We start from the raw sequence: 20480 nt of genomic DNA on the forward strand, positions 1-20480 counted from the left end.
TACAAGGGCATCCACAAAATGTCAGTTCCTCTGCACCGCATACGCTTCTACGACCACACGCCCTCCCCCATCACCGCCATACAATACACCCCCCTCCCTCTTCCCGCCCCTTCTTCGACCCCCTCTCAAACCCCACCAGCCCACCCAGGAGACTGTATCATCGCAAGAGAAAACGGCCATGTCGAAATATGGAAACATGTCTCGGACAAGCAAGTAGACTCGTATGGGAACTGGGTCCTCTACAAGGTAAGTCTTATCCATCCGAAAGACTAGCTAACCCATGCACAGACACTCCCACCAACCCTTACCCATCCTACCATCTCGCAACTTGCTCTAGTTATCCGTGACCCTCTCAACTGCTCCACACCTGCCTTGAACGATCTTCGACTGTTCACGTCTAGTTCAGATTCTGGAGATCTCGTCGAAAGATGCTTATTCACCGGCAAGATTCTCCAAACCTACTCCATCCCCTCGGCGCCTATATGGTCTCTTGCAGTAGCCCCTACACACGACCTCCTCTGTCTTTCCACCACCTCTCCCAACCTCCATTTCCTCTCTATTCCACCTCCGACTATGTTTGACCCCTCGCCCTCCCTTGAACCGCCTCCTCCCCATCTCCTTCGAACAGACGCTCTCCCCTCTCGAACCCGAACAACCTCTATCGCTTTCGGTCCTCCTACGTTGACCCAGCTTCCGGACGGTACAGCCGAATGGCGCAATACGACATTGGTGACTGGAAACTCGGATTCATCATGGAGGAAATGGGAGATCCCCGCGCCTGCAGACGGGTCCAGGCAGGGTCCCAATCGAGTGGTCTTGAAGGGACGAGCTGTGGTGGAGAAAGTGCAGAAAGCTGGAAGAGGTGGACGTAAGGCTACGGGTGCTGCTGGCGGACAAAAGCAGACCATTGTCTGGTCCATTGGTATCCTGCCGTAAGTTCTTGCTTTTTTTTTTCTTCTTTTTCCACGTAACACACTAACACCCCACGTAGAGATGGAACCGTCGCCACAACCGACTCTCTCGGCTCTCTTATATTCTGGGACCCCCTCTCCCTCGCTCAGCGTCAACATTTCCGCGCTCACAAAGCCGATGCCATGTGTCTCGCCATCGGTCCCGGTGGTTCAACCGTCTTCACATCCGGCCCCGACCAGCGTGTTTGCCAATTCGTTCGGGCTCGAGCTCCTGGAGGAGAATGGGTCCTGGTCAGCGCCAAGAGGTTACACGCCCACGACGTGAGGGCTCTTGCCGTTTGGCCGCCGTACGTCCCTGTCCCTATCACTACAGACACCAAACATGGCACTAGCACTGTCGGAGCTGGGCTCGCCCCCGTGCTCGCCTCGGGCGGTTGGGACATGTCCCCCACCTTCACCCCCGCCTCCCACCCTTCCTCACCTCCCCTCCCTTCCCCCTTGGCTCGCCCCTCCCAATCCCAAACCCTCCCCACATTTGAATCCACCCATCCTCGACGGATGGGCTACCTCTCCTCCGGCCTTCTCTCCTCCTCTTCCCCCATCACATTCTCCCCCTCTGCTCGCCTGGTCGTCGGGAAACGCGCCCGAGGCGTGGGCATCTGGAGAGTCCACCCCAACGAGAACGGTTGGGAAAAACTGCTCGAAATGGAACTTCGCCTCCGCACCACTATTATCGCTACCACCATCTCGGAACACGGGAAATACCTCGCCGTCTCCGATCTGTACGAGACGAAACTCTTCAAACTCGTCCCAACCTCTTCCGGCCTGAAACCCACCCGTCTCCCTCTCCTTCCTGCCCTCCTCTCTTCCCCGCTTCTTCACCATCTAAACACCCAATTAACGACTCAAGGCTGTGGCTCAACGAGTATGGTGTTCACCCCCGATGGAGGCAGGGTGGTGTTGGGTCTCGTAACCGGACAAGTGCTGATCATCGAGCTAGCCGAGGATGAGGAAAATGTAGAGGTGGAAGTTGTCAAGTGTTTTGAGCGGAAAGAGAGGGTGGTGAGGGGTAGAGTGATCAAGGGCAAGAATGTCAACGGCACTGGCGTGAACGGCAACAATACCGCTCCTGATATCGACGTCTCTATGACAGAAAAAGCCGAGGAGCAAGAATCCAACTCTGGCTCTGAATCCGAATCCGAATCTGAATCCGATTCACCGTCAACTTTCCACTCCAATGGCGCTCACAAGCAAACTCAAAACGAGTGGATCTCGACTCTCGCAGTGAGCGAAGACGGTCAGTGGCTTGGTGTGGCGGATCTAGAAGGCCGTGTCGAAGTTTTCAACCTCGACAGTTTGCAGGTAAGCCCTTTTTTCCCCCTCTCTCAAGGTCCCAGACTAATGCCATATCCACAAACAGCTTCACTCCACTCTCCCCACCCTCCCTCACCCACCTACAACCCTTTCCTTCCCCTCCCTCCCCTCTCCTTCCCCATACCTCGCCATCCTCTCCCCTACCAACACTCTTTCACTATACAACCTCGACCAAAGACGGTTCATTCCGCTCCCAAGTCTGGGGAAAGGCGAATTGGAAAAGTTTGGGAATGTTTTAAGCAAGATGCAGACGCCGGTTATGGGTATGGTTTGGAGGCCGTCAAGGTTCTCCCTCCCTGTTGGGCCCCGAGGAGATGGAGAAGGAAAAGCATTGCTTTGGGGAACAGATTACCTCGTGACCCTGCGCGTGAGCAGGGACATGCTCCACCCCACTCCGAACGCCCACGTCAATGGCGAGGTGGCCTCCATGCCCAACCACTCGGCTTCTACCACCACCATCTCATCGATTAATGGAAAAGGAGGAGAATCAAAGAGTTCAAGGAAGAAACGAGCGCGCGAAGCGCGCCAGGCGAAAGCCAGCCATGGGCAAGGGGAAGAAGGAGGAGCGGGAGTGGGACGGGACCTTGAGGAGAAGAAGGAAGAATATTACAAGATTATCGGCGATCGATTCAAATCCATCTTGTCTGTCGGGTGGCTCGTTGGTTCACACCAGTCCCAAGGTGAAGAAAGGGGAGAGGAGGGGGAGCTGGAAGTAGGTGTGGTAGAAAGGCCTTGGGGCGATTTCGTGGCAGAGTTGCCGGGTGTGTTCTGGAGTGGGTCATATGGTTCGAGCTAAGAGCCCAACGGGTCGTCCCAAGAAAAGGGTTTATGGAGAGAGAAAACGGGGAGAGGAAGGGGAAGATATTATAGGTTATAGATCCATGTATAAGGGCTTTCTGCATCAAGAACTGGAGTTTGCGACGAGCAATAGTCTCAAAACGAAGGTGCCGGAGACCGTTTGTTCCTAAGAATATACGTTTTGGACACCGACAGTCCACATTCTTTTTTACTTGTGAGACAACCATTTTACAACAGGTGATACAATCGACATACATCTTCCACGTAACAACGGCACAAGGTAAGCTCAAGGAAGTTTAATTTGAAAGACTGATTATTGTCTGGGATTACGGAACCCAGAAGGAGAGTACTTTGATCCTACCCCACGATTTCCGCTCCCATTACCACCGTTTCCACCGTAGCCACGGTTACCACCAGCGCCAGCACTGAAACCCCCGCTACCCCCATATCCATACCCATTACCATACCCTTGACCTCCCTCACGACCAGCCCCAGCACCAGCTCCACCAAACCCAATTCCGAACCCTCCAGCCTGCCCAACCCCCGGTCCAAGCGGCTGTCTCAATACACCTCCTTGTGCGCCCGACCCTAACCCTGGACCTGCAGCTGATCCTGGGATCATGTCCGTTGATGAATACTCTCCACTTCTCAACCCAGGGCTCCCATTGTCTCCAGTTGTGGTGGGTCGCCCCATTGGATTAGTCGGATTAGTCGGATACATCGAATTAGTAAGGTTTGTGGGATTGGTAGGGTTTGGAGAGCACCCAGTCCGGACTTGGGATGGCACAAGACCTGCAAACGGCCTGTCTGTCGTTCTTGCTGCTGAAGAAGGCGATGGTGAAGAAGAAGATGTGGGAGTGTATGTGTATGCGGAAGAGAGGTCGCGTGGGGTATCAGCTGGAAATCGGTTATAACTCTCGTTTCGCTGGGTGTAACCGCTATAAAACCCATTCCGCTCTCCCATGCTTCCCGCTGCACCACCATTCCCACCAAAACGGTTGTTGCTGCTGTTGTTGCTGTTATTGTTGTTCCCAGCATTGGTCCCAGTAGCGTTAAGTCCTCTCTGCCTACCGTTACCGCTTGTGGATCGTCGATCTTGTCTTCTGTCTTTATCGGATGAGTTGAGAGAAAGATTGGCGAATTCTGAAGGGGAAGGCGCAGGACTAGACGACGTGGTGGCGTTTCGGCCAGCGCTGCCTTGGGCAGAAGCACTAGATGTGTCTGAAGCGGCAGGGGCGACTCCGGCACCAAAAATCCGCTCCCTTGCTAGCCGGTATTCTTCCGCCCTCTCCTCCATACTCTTTCCCTTCTTCTCCCCATTTGCTCCATTACCGGGGGAATTAGAGCCAGAAGAGGCCGAGTTGGGAGTACGGCGTAAAAGTTGAACAGTAGGTGTTGGAAGCGCTTGAGGGGCTATGATAGTCGTAGACGGGGTGCGAGCGTTTCTGCAATTACATTTTGCAGATTAGATATGAGTTTCTCAATTTTCAATGTATAACAGCGTACGCGGAGTCCCAAATTTGACGGTTCGTCGTTGGTCTATCACCTCTGAACCAGTCATCTTCGTCTTCATTCACATCCCCTGTTCCTTTGTTTGCTTGTGCGAGTCCAGTCGCACTTCCATAAGAGGCGCCAGCATTCTGCGAGGAAGAAATTGCGGTGGATGATACGTTCGGGCCATGACCGACAGGACTCGCCACCTTGGGTTGCCTGACCAATTTTTTGGGTAGGATCACCTCTTGCTGTTTCCCAAAAACGCTATCAGCGAGAGGAAACGAGAATGGAGTAAAGAAAAGCGCACAGTGTCAATCTCCCAGTCATCTTGTTCCACTGATTGTTGCTGATTAGGAGTCATTCCTCCATGCCTGGGTCTGCTGTTGTGCGTGGGCCAGTATGATTGCTAATTTCCTGCAGAGGCAAGCTTTTGAAGACTCGTCTCTGGAGAGAAATGCTCAAAGAGCGACTTGTTATTAACCATTTGTGACAAAGTCCTGACGTGGAAGAATAATTCATCACGTGACCTATTCGCTCTTCGCATGCAAAAAGTTCAACAAGAGCGGCCAACGGAAAATAACACGATATTTCATCTTTCATCTCTTTGACTCTTACGGGTATACCAATACAAAAGACCCCATCACTATGAGACAAAAGAGAGCCAAGACGTACAAGAGGGTAATGACCCTTTACACCCAGACTTTTGGATTTAGGCAGCCCTTCCAGATCTTGGGTGAGCAATGCTTTTGATCTTATTTTCGGTATACTAATGTGAGGCACTAGTTTCCCAGGATTTGCTGCTGGAAGGAGCCAAGTCAGAATTGAATATGCCTAAGCAGTTTGTCACCGTCATTCAGGGCGAGTGCAAGCCAAGTAAGTCCTAGACAACCATGTACTACCATTAAACCAAAAGCTGATTCTGTTCGCCCATCAACAGTGATAACGCAGTGCTGTATGGAGGCGCTTTATAAGCTTGGGAAACCCGTACAGAGGACAACAGATCTTGCCAAGACGTTTGAAAGACGAAAATGTAATCACCGAACAGCACTAGAACCGGATGAGTGTTTGAAGGACGTTATCGGTGAGTCTTCTCTCTATCCCAAACCATCGTTGTAATGAGCTTACAGCCAGATGCAGGAGCTACAAACAAACATCGATATATCCTCGGCACCCAATCCACCACTCTTCTCACCGCTATGGACCGTATCCCCGGTTTACCCGTCATCCACTTTAACCCGCGCGGCGTCCTCGTCCTTTCCCCACCATCGACTGCCACTATCCGAGAGAAGAATAAAGTAGAGGAAGAAAGACGTTTGGAGGGAGTCAAGGTCCTTGAAGGTGTTGTTGATGGAGGAAACGTGGTTGGTGCGGATCTTGCGCCTGTGTCGGGTGGACCAGCAGAGAAAAGGAGTAGAAAGGTGAAGGGACCGAACCCGTTGAGTGTGAAGAAGAAGAAAACTCCAGGCCAGGATAAGGAAGGGGAGAGTAAGAAGAGGAGAAGGGTTGAGGAAGAGGAAGTGAAGGAGGATGAGAATGAAGTGAATGCGGAGGGGAAAAGAAAGAGAAAAAGGAAGAAGAAGAAGACTGCGGTTGGTGAGGCGATTGAAGAGTTGAATGCTACGAATGCCGATCGGACGGAGAAGGCGGTTGTTTCTGATGATAGTGATGGCAGTGAAGAAGAATAGAGTTTTATAACTTGTTGTATATGTACAATCCCGTTTCGGACTGATCAGACTTCTTTTGCGGTTGCAGTCGTTACCGCGTATGAATAGCCCTCATCGGAAAAAGCCCCCCAAGTCGTGCGATATCGGTAAACTTGCCCAGGAACGGGGATGTTGTGCCTGGCTTATCATTTGTTGATTTCCCATTTCACCTCCAATTTCCCATTTCATTGCACGATTATTCGTTTTTTCCTTGCACCGAGATCATCTTATAAAAACAGCAATCCATCCGAACGACTGCTCCCGCCCCGAATCCTTGCAACACGAAACCACCGCATATAACAGGATGACAGGTCAACAAACAGCTAAAAGACGAAGTGTGCTGATGATCGGTACGGGCGGTACCATCGCCTCTGAAACAACCGCAAGCGGTCTCGCACCTGTCAGTCATCTGTCCGTTCAGCTCCCATTCCCAATCCACTAACTTCACTGTTCTAGCTTCGACAAGACACATTCTTCCGCCGTATCCGACAGCATCCTTCGCTCACTTCCCCTCTTCAGTTCTCCTCCACCTCCGTCTCCTTCTCTTCCCCAGTCATCACCACGGTCATCGACAAGAACATCAAGTACCCTAAACTGGTCACCCCAGAACTGGATGATGAAGGTCGGGATGTTGAGTATGAGATTCTGGATTTGAATAGACATATGGACAGTAGTGAGATGACGCCTGCAGAGTGGAATAAGATTGCGGCGCTGGTATATCAGAATTGGGACGGGTACGATGGGTTTGTTATTTTGTCTGGGACCGATACTCTGGTACGTCTTACCGCTTTCTTTGTATACACGGAGCTAAATACTAAATAGGCGTACACCGCGGCTATCTTATCATTCTTGTTCAAAGATGCGGGGAAACCAATCATCGTCACTGGAGCTCAAATCCCTCTCTCTCGACCGAGATCAGATGGTTGGACGAATATTCTCGATTCGCTCTTCGTCGCTGGCGTCTTGCCTTATGCCGGTGTGGGCATCGTTTTCAACCACCAAGTAATGCATGGTACCAGGTAAGTCTCAATCCAACCACTCCAATCCCCAAGCTCGCATGGCCTGATATATAAAAAAGGGCAACCAAGACCAGCCCAAACCTCTTTGCCGCATTCACCACGCCCTGTATCCCCCCACTCATCAACCTCAATGTCAAAATTACTCTTGACTCCACTCTATCCCTTGCCCCACGATCTATTACACCCCCCGCACCACTCATCGCCCTCAATGCTGACCCTACCGTCCTCTCCGTCCATATCTATCCCGGCCTCACCGGTTCACTTCTCTCCGCGCAAATTGCCGCCGTTCCCACTTGCAAAGCTGTCATTCTCTCAGCTTATGGTTCGGGTAACTTGCCTCTCGACATGGAGAATGGAGTTTTGGAGGCATTGAAAAAGATGGTAGAGCGAGAAGTGCTGGTGGTCGTCATTTCACAATGTGCGATACCGAATATTTACCCGCTGTATACCCAGGGAAGGACGCTTCTGGATATCGGTGGGTTGAGTCCCTCTGATGTTCGACCATAGGCTGACTGGATTATAGGGGTCTTGCCGGGTTATGACTTGACGCACGAGGCGGCCTTTGCAAAACTCATCTGGCTTGTGTCAAGGCCCGATTTGACATTCGAACAGAGACAAGAGTTGTTCGAGACGCCATTGGTCGGGGAGATGTCTGTGTAGGTGCACTTTTACATGACGCCGTTATTATATTTGTTGTTTATTGTTCCGAAAACTGGGGCAGGACCAGCCGCTTGCGCAAGACGTAGAGAAGCAAGCTTGGAAGGATCCGCCGTGCTCGTACTATGAAATTGCACCAGATCCATACAAAGCCACGTGGCTCTCGGAGAAGACCGACAGATAACGGGTGGCGAATATTTATACAGTTGTTCGGGTTTGTGTGCTTCGGGAATGAGTGCGTGGGTACGCCGGGCCCTTCTGATGCAGTTATAAGCATGTATGCATGCATGGGATGATATATATACCCAGCTCCATCCATTCCCACTCAACAGCTATCTCTCGCACGTTCTTCTCTCTGCTGCGATATTTATCAGTGAGTCCACGCACGCGCTGCCTCCACCCGGTATCATCGGCCAATACCCGCATCCTTTCACAGATATCTCTTCTCCTCGACTCGATCTTGCTTTTGCCTCTATATTTATACCCCCTATCCGCCATCGTTCCACCCCTGCATATTCTCCCACAATGACAGACCTAGACAAAGTACTTGAATTACTCAACAACCTTACCGTAAAGCAGGAGCAGCTCGCCCAAGAGGTACATCCCTTATCTCTTTCTTATCTGACATGATAACCCACTTACCCGTCGCGCACAGCTCAAGAACCATACCTGCTCATGCGGCGCACAGTATCACTACGATCCTACGGCACACCACTCGCCACCTACATCCCCAACAGCCGGTGGCGTTGATACCTTCCGAGCGTCACGTGGCAGTATCTCCAGTCTGAGCGCATTACTCGGGTCATCGCCCACGTCGACCAGCGGCTTTTCTCCCGCTCCTAACGGCGTCGCTAATAATAGCGGTGCCTCCAATGGTTCATCCACGCCATATGGTAACCTTTCTCTGGACGCTGCTGCTAGAGGTTCTGGTGCGCCCGGTGGTCTCGTCCCACCTGAGAAGGATGCGAAGAAGAAGCATAAGGGTCTTTACCCCAGCAGAGTCATACTTACCAGTGAGTCTACTCCTTATCGCATTCTGTTTTGTTTTGTGGTCGATTCCTTCACGTTTCCAATCGTTTGCTGTTGCACCAAACCTGCCCGGTGGCTACGAGTATCGGTTCATGAATGAGACACGGAGTAGCAACCTCGGATTGGTCTGAGGGTTCCGAATGCGCACTGCTCCAAGACAGCTGCTTGTATGATTCCCCTTTTTGCAATCGGACTGGTTATTTGGGCTTTCCCATCTAACTATATTGCAGGTTCATTCTGTGCTTCATGTGCCTCTTTCGCTGCTCGGCAACCCCTGCACTCTAGGCCTATAGAGGGTCACACCTCAAAACGAGCGAGGCCGTCGCTAACAAACCCTCTTAGCCTATCCTAGCCAAGCCGGTATCAACCCAATCCCTATCAACTGGGGTGCTGGTCGTAAGCCTTGCTCTATTGCTCCACTTGGTTTTACCTCTTACCTGACATCTCTTATCAATTAGCGACCGCTCGCGAACGAGGACCTGTCGTATGCTCGCGTATCAAATCCAATCTCCCCATCCGTAACGCCATTGGTGCCCATGCCGGTTCATATTCCATCTACCGAGCACTCTCTATTGCGATGGGACAGTTGCGGCCTGACTGGAGGCCTGATCTTACCAATACCCATGTAAGTTTGCTCCTTTTGGGCTCTGGAAAAGATAAAAAAGGCTGACCCGATATAGCCACCTTTTGTTCTTCCCCCGACTGACGGTTGGTTCGGCAACAAGATTGTCTCGTTTGATCCTTGGGGTGCCATGTCGCAAGAAGTCTGGGCCAAGGTAAGTTTCACTTCCCCTTCATTACTCCACCCCTCCTTCCATCTCTAAAACCCTTTTAACCCTTTTATAGGAATACGCCGCCGGCCTCGACGTTCGCCCTACCATCTCCCAAACCAAAGCCCACATTAAGATCCAAGAACTCGATGAACTCTTCCGCAAGGGCGAATTCCCATGCGATGGCGAAATCGTCATCAAGTCACCCGATCTCCCCGCTTTCCCCGGGGCGGATCAAGGTATTGAAGTCAACACTTACAAAGCTGCCATTGACCCTGTTTGGTACCTTCCTGGCGTCGCCGACAGATTAGGTATTGAGGAAGGTGTCTTGAGAAGAGCGTTGTTCGAGGATACAGGCGGTATGTACCCCGAGCTTTTAACTCGGCCTGATATCAAGACTTTCCTCCCTCCCATCGGGGGTATGACCGTCTACATCATGGGTGACCCTGCCAAACTCCAAGATCCCGACACTGAAGTCACCTGCCGCCCACACGACTCTTGCTCCGGCTCCGACGTCTTTGGTTCAGACATTTGCACTTGCCGACCATACCTCATCTTTGGGATCAGCGAAGCTATTAAATGCGCCCAAAGAGGTGGTGTAGGAGTCATAGTATACTTCCAAAAGGAAGGAAGGGCGCTCGGCGAGGTGGTCAAGTACATGGTGTACAATCGACGTAAGAGAGGAGGCGATACCGCCGCAGAGTACTTTAACAACACCGAGCGTGTAGCGGGGGTGAAAGATGCGCGACACCAGGCACTTATGCCTGATGTACTCCACTTTTTGGGTATCAAGCATATCCACAACTTGATCTCGATGAGTAACATGAAGTATGACGCGATCATTGGCAGTGGGATTACGGTCGGGAAGAGGTATGAGATACCAGAGGAACTCATTCCAGCTGATGGGAGAGTGGAAATCGATGCCAAGGTCAGTCGTTTCATTTCCTCCTCTATACATATCCTCCAGATTATCCATGTATCTTTGAAATCAGCGCTGACGCCCAACAATAGATTCAGTCTGGCTACTTTTCAAAGAAAGAAGTCACCGAAGAGCTTGTGAAAGAGACAAAGGGTCGTAACTGGGGTACGTCTGCCCCCTTACCTCCTGCCATTCCCTTTTGTTTTCGTAAAGGATTTCATGAACCTGACACGTGTTTGCAGAGGATATCATTCATTAGATCAATGATTCAGTGCTATTCCCAGCAGTCGAATTTTCTGATATTTATGGTGCGGTTGAACCAGATCGACATTTCTAACCACTCGCATTTCAGATATTTAGTCATTGTCCTCAAGTCAGAGAGTTGTACATACATCGCGTTGGTTGCGAGAGAAATTGAGATAGTTGTAGATAAACTCGAATGCATTTGTATGACCCATAAAGTTTCCGTGGTCTATTATTGGAATGTTCTTCATCCTCCCTGTGGAGGCTTATTAGGATTGTTAACCCGGAGGGCCGCCATTAAACCTCTCCAGGTTTTCCGTCTGCATTATCCTCTACAGCTAACTTGCCTTAGAGCCAGAAGAAGGAATTCAAAGTAGTAGGTGGTTATGTGACGAGAGAAGAGGTAGTGGGCGATGTGCTTATTATTTCACGAAGTGGATACCTTGATATCATTTAGCTTGTAGTGGCGAGCGTAGAAATGTATATAGGTCCATAATAGTAGCTTGGTAACGGATTACTTTACTCTATTCAAATCTTGTTGGATACGAGAGTTTAAGTGTTAGCACCAGTAAACAAACATTTTTCAACAGCTTGACTAGCTCAGACCAATCTTTGGGAGCTCTGTCACGCCAACGGTTCCATAATACCGCTGCTGGATCGAGCTTGATCGTCGTCTGTCGCTTCTGCTTGTTCCTGATGTCTTTTAATGAGGCGCTCTCTCGAGCCGCCACATAGACTTCCCATCGTCCTTTTTTAGAGCCATTAGGCCCCTGTTTCGCCAATTTCAATTTGTCCCTGGAGAATCATTAGTGGTCTCCTGGCAACCGTGGCCGAAAATACATGCCTGAAAGTTTGTCGCAGTACTTGCCTCCCACGTAACGCTCCCATTGGACAGGAAGTAGCTTGTGTCCGCCTGCTTCTTTGGGAATCGGGAGCCCCGGGATGGGCGGGATGGGAGGACACGGGTGGAGAGGGGCAGCTGACAACCCAGTGGTCGGGGGAACCGCAACGGGCACAAGGATGCGCAGCAGAGGGTTGACGCCATTTGCAAGAAAGTCTCGTGTAGAAGGCAGTAAGAGTTTCGTCAGAGCGGCAGACGGAGACAGCGAGAGCTGCAGGAGATGACGACGCGAAGTAGGATGCCGCAGCATCAATGTTGGCGATAGTGAGTTCGATATCGGCGGCTGTCTTGCGAGCACTCCCACCGAACTGCTCGTTTCGCAAATGATGGAACCGGGAAGGGAGGCCGTGGAAAAGGGCATTGACATGGAGATCCTCCCAGTCCATCTTCATTTCCTCAAGGTTACGACGCATTGTCCCCAAGCGACGCATTCAGGCTACCACATCGTCCCCTTCGCCACACTCCATCTCAAAGAACTCTTTAACTTTTGCATAGACATGCTGAGGGTCATAGTGACCGAAGGAACGGGAGAGAGCAGGATAAAGACGATGAGTATAATTACCCAGGCCATCCATGGCAATAGGGACGAAAGTTTCGTGGATACTAGGATCAAGGCGAAGAAGGATAGCGCCGGCAATTACAGAGTCCTTGGACTCCAAGATGGGATCATAAGGCATGGGAGAGGGAGGAGGAGGTGCAGCACCAGCAGAAACGGTACTGGGTGAGGTGTCAGGAGAAGGAACAGTCGGAGCGGGTGACAGCGGAATGGCAAGCCCCACATCGAGGAGACGAGGCAACCCAAGAGTAAGGAGGGATAGGCGAAGTTGGCGGCTGTACTGAGGCCAATCATCACGTTTGGCGAGGATGGGAAGAGAGTCAAAGGTCTTGTCAACGATTAGGAGGAAGTTGCCGAGAAAGGACATGGTGACGAGACAGCGGTTCCCTGACTAACCAGAAGGTTGCTGTCTTTCAAATCTGAAAAGAAGTAAACTAGTTTTAGGTTTCTTGACTCTTGGCAATTTGGCAGATGGATGATGGCTTGGAATTGAGGCAAGGTAAGGTAGGGAGACCGTGTGTGCAAAGCGTGGAGTTTTGGAGAAGCGATGGGCACGGCTGTTGGTTTAGGCCCGCCTGATCCTTCTCACGGTAAAACAATGGATCCTCGAGCAATGTAGCTCTTAACTTCGACCACAAGGCTATAGTATTGACGCTTGTCGGGTGAACTAGACGTCGTAGGTATGTGAAGGGAGCGCTTGTGGGGAGAGTTTGAAGTGCGGACAGTAGGAGATAATAGCACCGGAATGGAGATGTTGTTGATAGATCGATATTGGGATTTCGACAATTTTGTCGAACTTGCTAGAAGGAATGACGAGCGTATTGCAGGGTCGATTCTAATGTCTAGAAGTCAAGGCTCATAACCTGTTGAAGTCTAGGTTATCTATGATGCATAAAGGAAGAGAAGAATATCTGAACGCTAAATATAAAAAACATTCTCGCTTGCCCTGAACTCCTTCCCTGAACCTCCACCACATCACACGTACTCGCATACGTACTGCTGCAACAACACGATGTCATTTCCTTCCTCGTCTTCGACAAGAGTGCTGAGTAGTCGGGGCGCCGCTGGAAGGAGTAGAACCACGCGAAGAGGAAGGTAGACTCTGAACAAGAGAAGTGTTGAGAACAAGAAGGTCTAAAGTAATCCAAGAAGACCAATCGACGGAGTCGCCAAGACTCATCCGCTTCTGGCAGACGTCCAAGTGGTAACGAAGAACGGCAGGAAAACGTTTGTTCAAGGCATGAAAAGCCAAGTAAAGCTGGATGACATGGGCGGAGAGGTAATGCCCACTACCAGGCTGAACAACGTCGCGGATTCGACAGTACACTATCCAAGGAAGGATAATATCATCCAAGGACCGGTATTTAGTCAGAGAACGAGACTGTTCGGTAAAGGCAGAGGTGATTTGCAGCAGCTCGGACAGACCGTTCAAGGCGCGATCGCTGATGACATCCTCCGCCATCTTCTCGATCTCAAGGCGACGGGTAGGATCCAACTTCCAGAGATCCCGGATCTCGAATGTGCCGTCCACCACCGAATCAAAGACAGTGGGAGGGATATAGGCCCACTCGGCCTGAGCATCCATCTTGGGGAGAGGGACAGCGTTACGAGTGGTGGCGCTAGGCGCACGATTCGAAAGTACGGGGGGCGCGGAAGAAGATGGAGGTAAAGAAGAGACGAGACCAGGATAAGAAGGAGATTCGGGCAGCACAGAAGAGGTGATCGGAAGAAGCTCATTGGCAAGACGTTGGTCCACATAGTTGCGCTGCTCCAATACCTCAATAGTCAAGTCCTCCACCAGTCGAGTAAGTGTCGCCAAGGCCTGGTCGGTGGCCGAAGGAGGGGGAGGGGTGGGATCGGAAGGAGTGTGGGATGGAAGGGTAGTCTGGGAGGTTGAGTGATCAACAGTGGGGGTTGAGGGAAAGGGAGGGTCCGAGCTTGTGTTGCCCAACTCAGCGGTGTCACTGGAAAGCAAATCACCAGTAATCTGGGCAAGAGTCTCAGTCTATGGCTCAGGGAGAGAACGGGCATTATCCGCCCAGCGAGAAATAAGACCCGCCTTATATGTGGAACCATGAACCGTGAGCCCAGCCTCGGTGGAGGCAGAGCGCAGGTCCTCCTTGGTTGCCGTGGTGAGGAAGGCGGGGCGGAGGGACTGGGGCGGAGTGCTCATAACGACAAAAAGCAAGTTGCTAGGTAGAAATATAAGTGACAGTGATGAAGATGTTGGAACCTAAACCCGGCCCAGAGACAGAATCAGTTCTTGAATCAGTTGAACGATAGACCAGGGACAGGCACTCAACTGCACGGAACCAGCCACACCCATTCCTCCACTCGATCACCCCGGCTAACGCTTTAGCCGCCCTGAGTATTTCATACCATTGATGCGAGTGGCTGTTTCCTGTCCGCGAAACGTGAATTCATTTGCGAATGGCCAAATTTACACGATTGTCAGCCCTTGTTGTGTACTAAATCTCACCCTTGAGCATCCTTATTATTTGCATCTATCTTCATTGATTCAAAGCCCTTTCCATACATATACATGGTCACGAATCACCCAGCCTCAGACATTATAGGCGCACCAGACACACCACCAAAAAAAGACATTTGTTCGATAACCTAGTTGATATTTCCGACCGACGATCATCACTATAATTTAATCTGCGGCACGAGCAACCATCCGTGGGTTTGCCAGGTCCATCTTCAAACAATTGAGCAATTCTACGATCGCCAAGCTGAGCCGTGATGGCCCAGCCCAACTCCGCCCCAAAGCATGAACGCGGCGGGAAAAACAGATGTTGCTGATCAGGACAGGCCAGATTTTTTTTCCCCTCTTGTCCTATCAATCCGAGTGGCGTCATTTGCGTCAGTAAAACACGACTTCATTGCGAAAGGCCAGACTCACACAATAATGACACAGTTGATTGGATACCTAGCACGCGCACGGCCACGAAGAGCAGGAAAAGGGGACCATCGAACGCCCGTAACGCAATTTTGCTCGCGAGGTATTGCTGGCGACTCAACTTCATCTCATGGCCCAGCCCTGGGCTGACAAGTGTAGGTCAGCCCAGTAGATATACAGGGGTGTTGTGAGGTGCCAGGCGGCTGATGAGTCGGGTGTACGGCGGGTGCTTGGCAGGTGTATGTCTCTGATGGTGTGTCTAGTGGGCCTCTAGTGTCTTAGCCTGGGTGATTCGTGACCTTGGATATGCATCCAAAGGTCTTTGAATGAAGAAGAGATCAAGTACGAAAAGGAATGGAAACACAAAGTACACGCCACGTAACCGTCCGACGCACCAGCCTCCTTCGACGCACACAGCCTTGATGAGCTCAGACCATCGGCCACTGTACCATGGACCGCGTTGCGATGTCCGTATTTTGTGCCCCCGAAATAACCATCAATATGGTCCAGAATAATACTGTAACGTACCTATATGATCAATATGGAGATTAATCTTGGTTAATTTAGCCGATTGTCACACTGCAGAACCTTTCACTATGTCCAGCGGCTTGCTATTAACTGGCGCAGTTGCTTCAATAGGATAAACTACCAATTTCAAGAATATGAGGATAATGAATATTGATAAAATAGGTACGTTGTGGTGAGGAAGATTGCATAAAGCCCAGGCGATCCTAATGTCTAGCAATCTCGTTCAAAATTAAATACAGACCATTTGTAAGCATAAGGACGTGGTGGAAGACTGACGAGAACGTTGAGTACGTTACATGAATATGTATTACTGCAAGCTGCATGGAACAATCCCTTCTTTCAACTGTACAGCTCTTTCGTTTCTCCCCACACCCTCTTCTCTCACTCGCCTCCTTTTATCGTTCTCTGGAATACCCGTCGTTATTCCTCGATCGGTCCCCGCTTGTATTTCCTCCCCGAGTGCCGACTGGGTAATCTCTAGAAGGTACTGAAGAAGCAGCTCGGTCCAGAAGTTGGTCCAGTATCCCTGTAGGAGTCGTCGTAGAGGAAGAGATGCCGGCATCATCCGATGATGCCGCTGTGGCGGTCAAACCAGGTTGAATAATGAAGTCCACTACCGGGGTCGCCCGGCTGTCGGTGGAGGGTGTTCTATCGCCGAGGAAGTATCTCTCCAGCTCGGTCATATTACCTTGAGGGCTTGAGGCAGTCGCAGAGCTACTGGGGAGCTGTACGGAATCTGGAGAGAAAGAAGAGGAGGAGTTATTATTGCCGTTATTGTCATCATTGTCACCCAACGAGGAGTTGTTATAATTGTTATTCCGGCCACTCATGATGATTCTTAGGAGTTATCTGGATATAAACGTCGATCGTGGTGCCAAGCTAAGCTATTTAAACCCTCTAGAGGACTCCTTGGAGCCTGTTTACATGTAATTATATCTATGGTAGGACGACGACAAACCTCGGTCCTTATTCAAGGTGAAAGGAGACCAAACAAGTTGTCGGGCGACTCGCTTATTTAGGTGTATAGCCATCTCCGAAATCGAGTCGTGTTATAAAGAAGCCAAACAACCGAAGGAGAGTAAAAAAGCTCTTTTATACCGACTCCGATTACATTAGTGTGAACCTGAATAATGTAACACGGCGTCACACCCATAGGTATCATACCCGTAGGTATTATAATAACAAAGGTGTTTTACAAGTGTCTCTTCTCGCTCTCCAGTTAAGATCCCCGAATTTGAAAACACTTTTTCCAGTGTGGACATCCACAACTTCTTTCATGTACTGGAGGGCTTTGATGGTTTCTATCGGAGTCATGAGAGGAGTTTGTACGAGGTGCGCTTACAGTTGATGTGGCTTGGAAGCTAAATAGTGCTTTATGAAGAAGATTTATTCGCTCTCCAGAATTGTGAAATATCCTCTATAATCCCTCGAGCTTTTATATATAGCCCCCAAAGCCGCTTTGTTAGGGTAGCTAGCAGCTCGATTACTTTACAAAACATAGGGAAGAATATGAGGGTTACGAGTACTGCATAGACCATACCTTTCATTCCCTTTGTGCAAGTTTGGTCTACATCCCTTTTTTCGGTCTCTGAAATTGGACAAGCTGTTGTTGTGCTATCTAACATGATTAACATGATTAACATGATTAACATGATTAACATGATTAACATGATTAACATGATTAACATGATTAACATGATTAACATGATTAACATGATTAACATGATTAACATGATTAACATGATTAACATGATTAACATGATTAGCGTCGTAGGGGGCAATCTCAGATCGGGACCGGCATTTCCCATAAAATCATGCCATTTAGAAGTCAGCATTCAGTTGTCCACACGCCTCATATCTTTCATCTCAACTTGAAACCCCCCTTCCTTCCTATATTCCAAGTACGCAAACGTCGTCCCTTCACTGTAGGTGTAAGAACAAGCGAGTAGCCAGTCAGTCTAAACATGAAGTCTACCCAAACTTCAGCGGAAAACGAGGGTTATAAATCCGGAATCAGTACATTTTTACGTTACCCAACTCAGCTATTTTCCGGCGGAATCCCTTTCTCACTCAACAACAATAACAACGCTAACCCTTGCCCCCTCGTATCAGGTCGCAAAGCTGGAAAGGGCAGCCCCAACAGCGCTATTGACCATTTCCCAGCAATCGCTTTCCTCCAACCAACGCACCCATCAAAAATCCCAACACAATCACCCTCCACCTCCATTTCCTCCTTCTCAGCGACTCTTCTTCATGCTCAATGGACTTCGGTCGGGAAAATTTGATACCGGCAAACATGAGGAACGGCAATATCTTCTTGGCTAAGGAGGAAATGGGGGGATAACGGAGGGATATGAGAGGTTCGAATCTAGTATGAATGGGTCAGCATGTGCACTGAGGAGTTGGGAAAGAACTTGCAGGTATGGGATCTCAAGTACGGCTGCTCCGCGGTGATTAACATGGTTTGCGCTACAACCCATGAGGGAATTAAAAGGGCCCACCTTTGTGATGCGTGAATGCGTTAAAGCCGTCTTTCCCATGGTATGAACCCCATCCACTCGCGCCCACCCCTCCAAATGGAAGGTTACGGGCAAAAGTGGCCATAGCAAAGTCATTCCAAGTCGCAGAACCACTCGTCGTCTGCGAAATAACTAACAAGTTGGGTTGTAAGTGAGATATCAGAAAGTCACTTCGAAGTCTACTCACCTTTTTCGAAGATAGATCGTTTGCCGGCACAGACGTATAAAGCAAGGGGCTTAGGACGCGCGTTCACATACGCAATAGCCCCGTCAATATCCTACCTGTATTTTCAGCTTTATCCTTCATTCACTTAGTAGATGAGATTAGACCCACTTCAACAGGAATGATAGCCAGAACAGGACCAAAAATCTCGTCCACCATCACGCCTCCCTCCTCCCGTTCCCCATTCTCGTTTAGTCTGATAAGGGATATTCCCATCCTCCTTGTTTTCTCATCCATCTCCCCTTTATACACGAGCTTACCCTCCATTTCAGCTTTTTCGATGTATGATAGTTGCCGAGAGAAATCGGCGGGGGAACGAAGAAACGAGGAGCCGGATGGGGAGCTGAGTAGTGATTTAGAGGAAGGTAAGGGAGGGAAGAGCTCATCAAGTCTGATTGTGCATTAGAGTTGACTAGGGGGATGGTGAAATTGGACGTACGTGGACTTGCAAACGGAGATAAATTCGTCAACCTTGTCCTTGACGCAAAGAACATAATCAGGGGCAACTAAGAATGGCATCAAACTGCAGCTTGCAAGGAATATATAAAAAAGGGGTAAAGAAAGGGCTTAAAGGGCTTACCGCATATTTGGCCACCGGTCATCTGCTTGATGCTGAACAATCTTCTAGCTGCAATCTTGAAGTTGGCATCTGACGCGACGATTACTGGACTCTTGCCACCAAGCTAGAATGTTCATCAGTCTTCATTATCTCCGGAAGTGCACGATTGAGCACACTTACTTCGAGAGTGGTAGGGGTGAGCGTCTTGGCAGCGGCTCCAGCGACAATCTTGCCCACTCCAGATGAACCTGTGTAAAGAACTACAGCTGATCAGCTTTTTCTCCATTTCCGATAGATCAATAGCTCACTATGTCCCCAGGGTTTTACCAGTAATGCCTGTGACTGCTCCACTTCTCCAAGGACCGCGACATACCCCTCCGGGTCGAGGTACTTTGGTAGAAGATCGGCTAGAAGGGCAGATGACGTGGGTGAGTGTTCGGAAAGTTTGAGAATAGCAGGGCAGCCGGCTGAGATGGCTCCTACGAGTGGGCAAAGAGATAGTTGCCATGGGTAGTTCTACCGAACATGAGATCAGTTTTGCCGCAAAGAGAGGGTTGTACGAGCCAGCATACCCATGTACTGATGATCTGCAGTTGGAAGTGAACTATCAGCAATTCTCTAATGACACCAAAAGAGTGACTCACCAAGGCAACCCCTTTGGGCTGCTTTTTCACCCGCGAAGCTAATAAAGTCAATACAAAACCTTTGCTCGTCCGATAACTCACGCATCGCCTTCATAGATAGAATTGCGTCAGCAGTGCGGCTCTCATCCTTCATCCAATTCTCCACATTCTTAACTGCAAGATCAATCTCATTCAACGCCGGCCACAACTGTGCATACACTTGTCAGCATGCAGTGTCGGGTAACTGGGTTATATAATTCACATACCTCTCCAATAGTCACGTCAAAAGGTCCTTTGCCTTGATCATTCTCAACTGCTGCCTGAATAAGCGCTTCATTATCTTTAATAAGATAAGCTAGTTGCTTGAGGTTGAAAAGCCTGTACGCGAGAGAACAGGTAACTCCAGAGTCGAAGCGTTTGTTGACGGTATCGTAGATCTGTTGATCCGAGTTCGAGTTCGAGTTAGCGAGATTGCTTAGATTGCTTAGAGCGAAAGAAGAGCTGACCTGTTCAATCTGCGGGAGGGGTGTTGGAGTATGCTCTGGGAAATACATATCCATGAACTAGCTCCAAGGAATAGGGGAATGGGTTGATATAGATTGATGCTGTGAAAATGGACAACGAGGACACGAAATACCCAGCAGTGCGATGCGTAAATCACGATTGGCATGGATGACGGAGATGCAAGTGGTCGATCCCCGTAAGTGTGTAAGGGTGGCCAATGCCCGCCATCAAAAGGCCCTTGAGGGGGT

General features: G+C 49.9%; 8 protein-coding genes and 1 pseudogene across 8 annotated transcripts; 5 read left to right on the forward strand and 4 right to left on the reverse strand.

The window, feature by feature from the left end:
• Window positions 1-2: 2 nt before the first annotated feature.
• CNM00140 (hypothetical protein) lies at window positions 3-3188 on the forward strand. Its single transcript, XM_024658244.1, has 4 exons — window positions 3-246; window positions 289-932; window positions 992-2273; window positions 2332-3188. The coding sequence occupies exons 1-4, from the start codon at window positions 19-21 to the stop codon at window positions 3079-3081; spliced, it is 2904 nt and encodes a 967-aa protein (XP_024513979.1). The 5' UTR covers window positions 3-18; the 3' UTR covers window positions 3082-3188.
• A 130-nt stretch (window positions 3189-3318) lies between these two features.
• CNM00150 (hypothetical protein) lies at window positions 3319-5012 on the reverse strand. The gene is made up of 3 exons (XM_568388.2): window positions 4885-5012; window positions 4590-4825; window positions 3319-4528 (listed from the first exon to the last, which is right to left on the reverse strand). The coding sequence occupies exons 1-3, from the start codon at window positions 4936-4938 to the stop codon at window positions 3397-3399; spliced, it is 1422 nt and encodes a 473-aa protein (XP_568388.1). The 5' UTR covers window positions 4939-5012; the 3' UTR covers window positions 3319-3396.
• Window positions 5013-5170: 158 nt separating this feature from the next.
• On the forward strand, window positions 5171-6350 carry CNM00160 (conserved hypothetical protein). The gene is made up of 4 exons (XM_024658245.1): window positions 5171-5310; window positions 5361-5450; window positions 5515-5658; window positions 5715-6350. Exons 1-4 carry the CDS (start codon window positions 5223-5225, stop codon window positions 6260-6262), a joined length of 870 nt encoding a protein of 289 aa, XP_024513978.1. The 5' UTR covers window positions 5171-5222; the 3' UTR covers window positions 6263-6350.
• Window positions 6351-6489: 139 nt separating this feature from the next.
• On the forward strand, window positions 6490-8278 carry CNM00170 (asparaginase, putative). The gene is made up of 6 exons (XM_568375.2): window positions 6490-6680; window positions 6737-7054; window positions 7103-7299; window positions 7359-7774; window positions 7823-7955; window positions 8021-8278. The coding sequence occupies exons 1-6, from the start codon at window positions 6585-6587 to the stop codon at window positions 8043-8045; spliced, it is 1185 nt and encodes a 394-aa protein (XP_568375.1). The 5' UTR covers window positions 6490-6584; the 3' UTR covers window positions 8046-8278.
• Window position 8279: 1 nt separating this feature from the next.
• On the forward strand, window positions 8280-11118 carry CNM00180 (cyclohydrolase, putative). The gene is made up of 9 exons (XM_024658246.1): window positions 8280-8329; window positions 8393-8553; window positions 8612-8969; window positions 9328-9381; window positions 9444-9610; window positions 9666-9761; window positions 9832-10683; window positions 10767-10839; window positions 10917-11118. The coding sequence occupies exons 2-9, from the start codon at window positions 8482-8484 to the stop codon at window positions 10931-10933; spliced, it is 1689 nt and encodes a 562-aa protein (XP_024513976.1). The 5' UTR covers window positions 8280-8329; window positions 8393-8481; the 3' UTR covers window positions 10934-11118.
• On the reverse strand, window positions 10946-13247 carry CNM00190 (expressed protein). Its single transcript, XM_024658247.1, has 3 exons — window positions 11762-13247; window positions 11067-11712; window positions 10946-11007 (listed from the first exon to the last, which is right to left on the reverse strand). Exons 1-2 carry the CDS (start codon window positions 12247-12249, stop codon window positions 11442-11444), a joined length of 759 nt encoding a protein of 252 aa, XP_024513974.1. The 5' UTR covers window positions 12250-13247; the 3' UTR covers window positions 10946-11007; window positions 11067-11441.
• A 4-nt stretch (window positions 13248-13251) lies between these two features.
• On the reverse strand, window positions 13252-14597 carry CNM00200 (hypothetical protein). Its single transcript, XM_568443.2, has 2 exons — window positions 14434-14597; window positions 13252-14361 (listed from the first exon to the last, which is right to left on the reverse strand). The coding sequence occupies exons 1-2, from the start codon at window positions 14545-14547 to the stop codon at window positions 13390-13392; spliced, it is 1086 nt and encodes a 361-aa protein (XP_568443.1). The 5' UTR covers window positions 14548-14597; the 3' UTR covers window positions 13252-13389.
• Window positions 14598-17650: 3053 nt separating this feature from the next.
• CNM00210 lies at window positions 17651-19665 on the forward strand (annotated as a pseudogene).
• On the reverse strand, window positions 17798-20353 carry CNM00220 (conserved hypothetical protein). Its single transcript, XM_568386.2, has 14 exons — window positions 20235-20353; window positions 19995-20165; window positions 19831-19936; window positions 19750-19787; window positions 19678-19692; window positions 19414-19621; window positions 19286-19365; window positions 19127-19229; window positions 18986-19052; window positions 18658-18937; window positions 18511-18601; window positions 18306-18455; window positions 18223-18244; window positions 17798-18172 (listed from the first exon to the last, which is right to left on the reverse strand). The coding sequence occupies exons 1-14, from the start codon at window positions 20286-20288 to the stop codon at window positions 17950-17952; spliced, it is 1608 nt and encodes a 535-aa protein (XP_568386.1). The 5' UTR covers window positions 20289-20353; the 3' UTR covers window positions 17798-17949.
• Between the last annotated feature and the right edge of the window lie 127 nt (window positions 20354-20480).

This window comes from Cryptococcus neoformans (assembly GCF_000091045.1).
Source record: "Cryptococcus neoformans var. neoformans JEC21 chromosome 13 sequence".
Classification (NCBI taxonomy): Eukaryota; Fungi; Basidiomycota; class Tremellomycetes; order Tremellales; family Cryptococcaceae; genus Cryptococcus; species Cryptococcus deneoformans.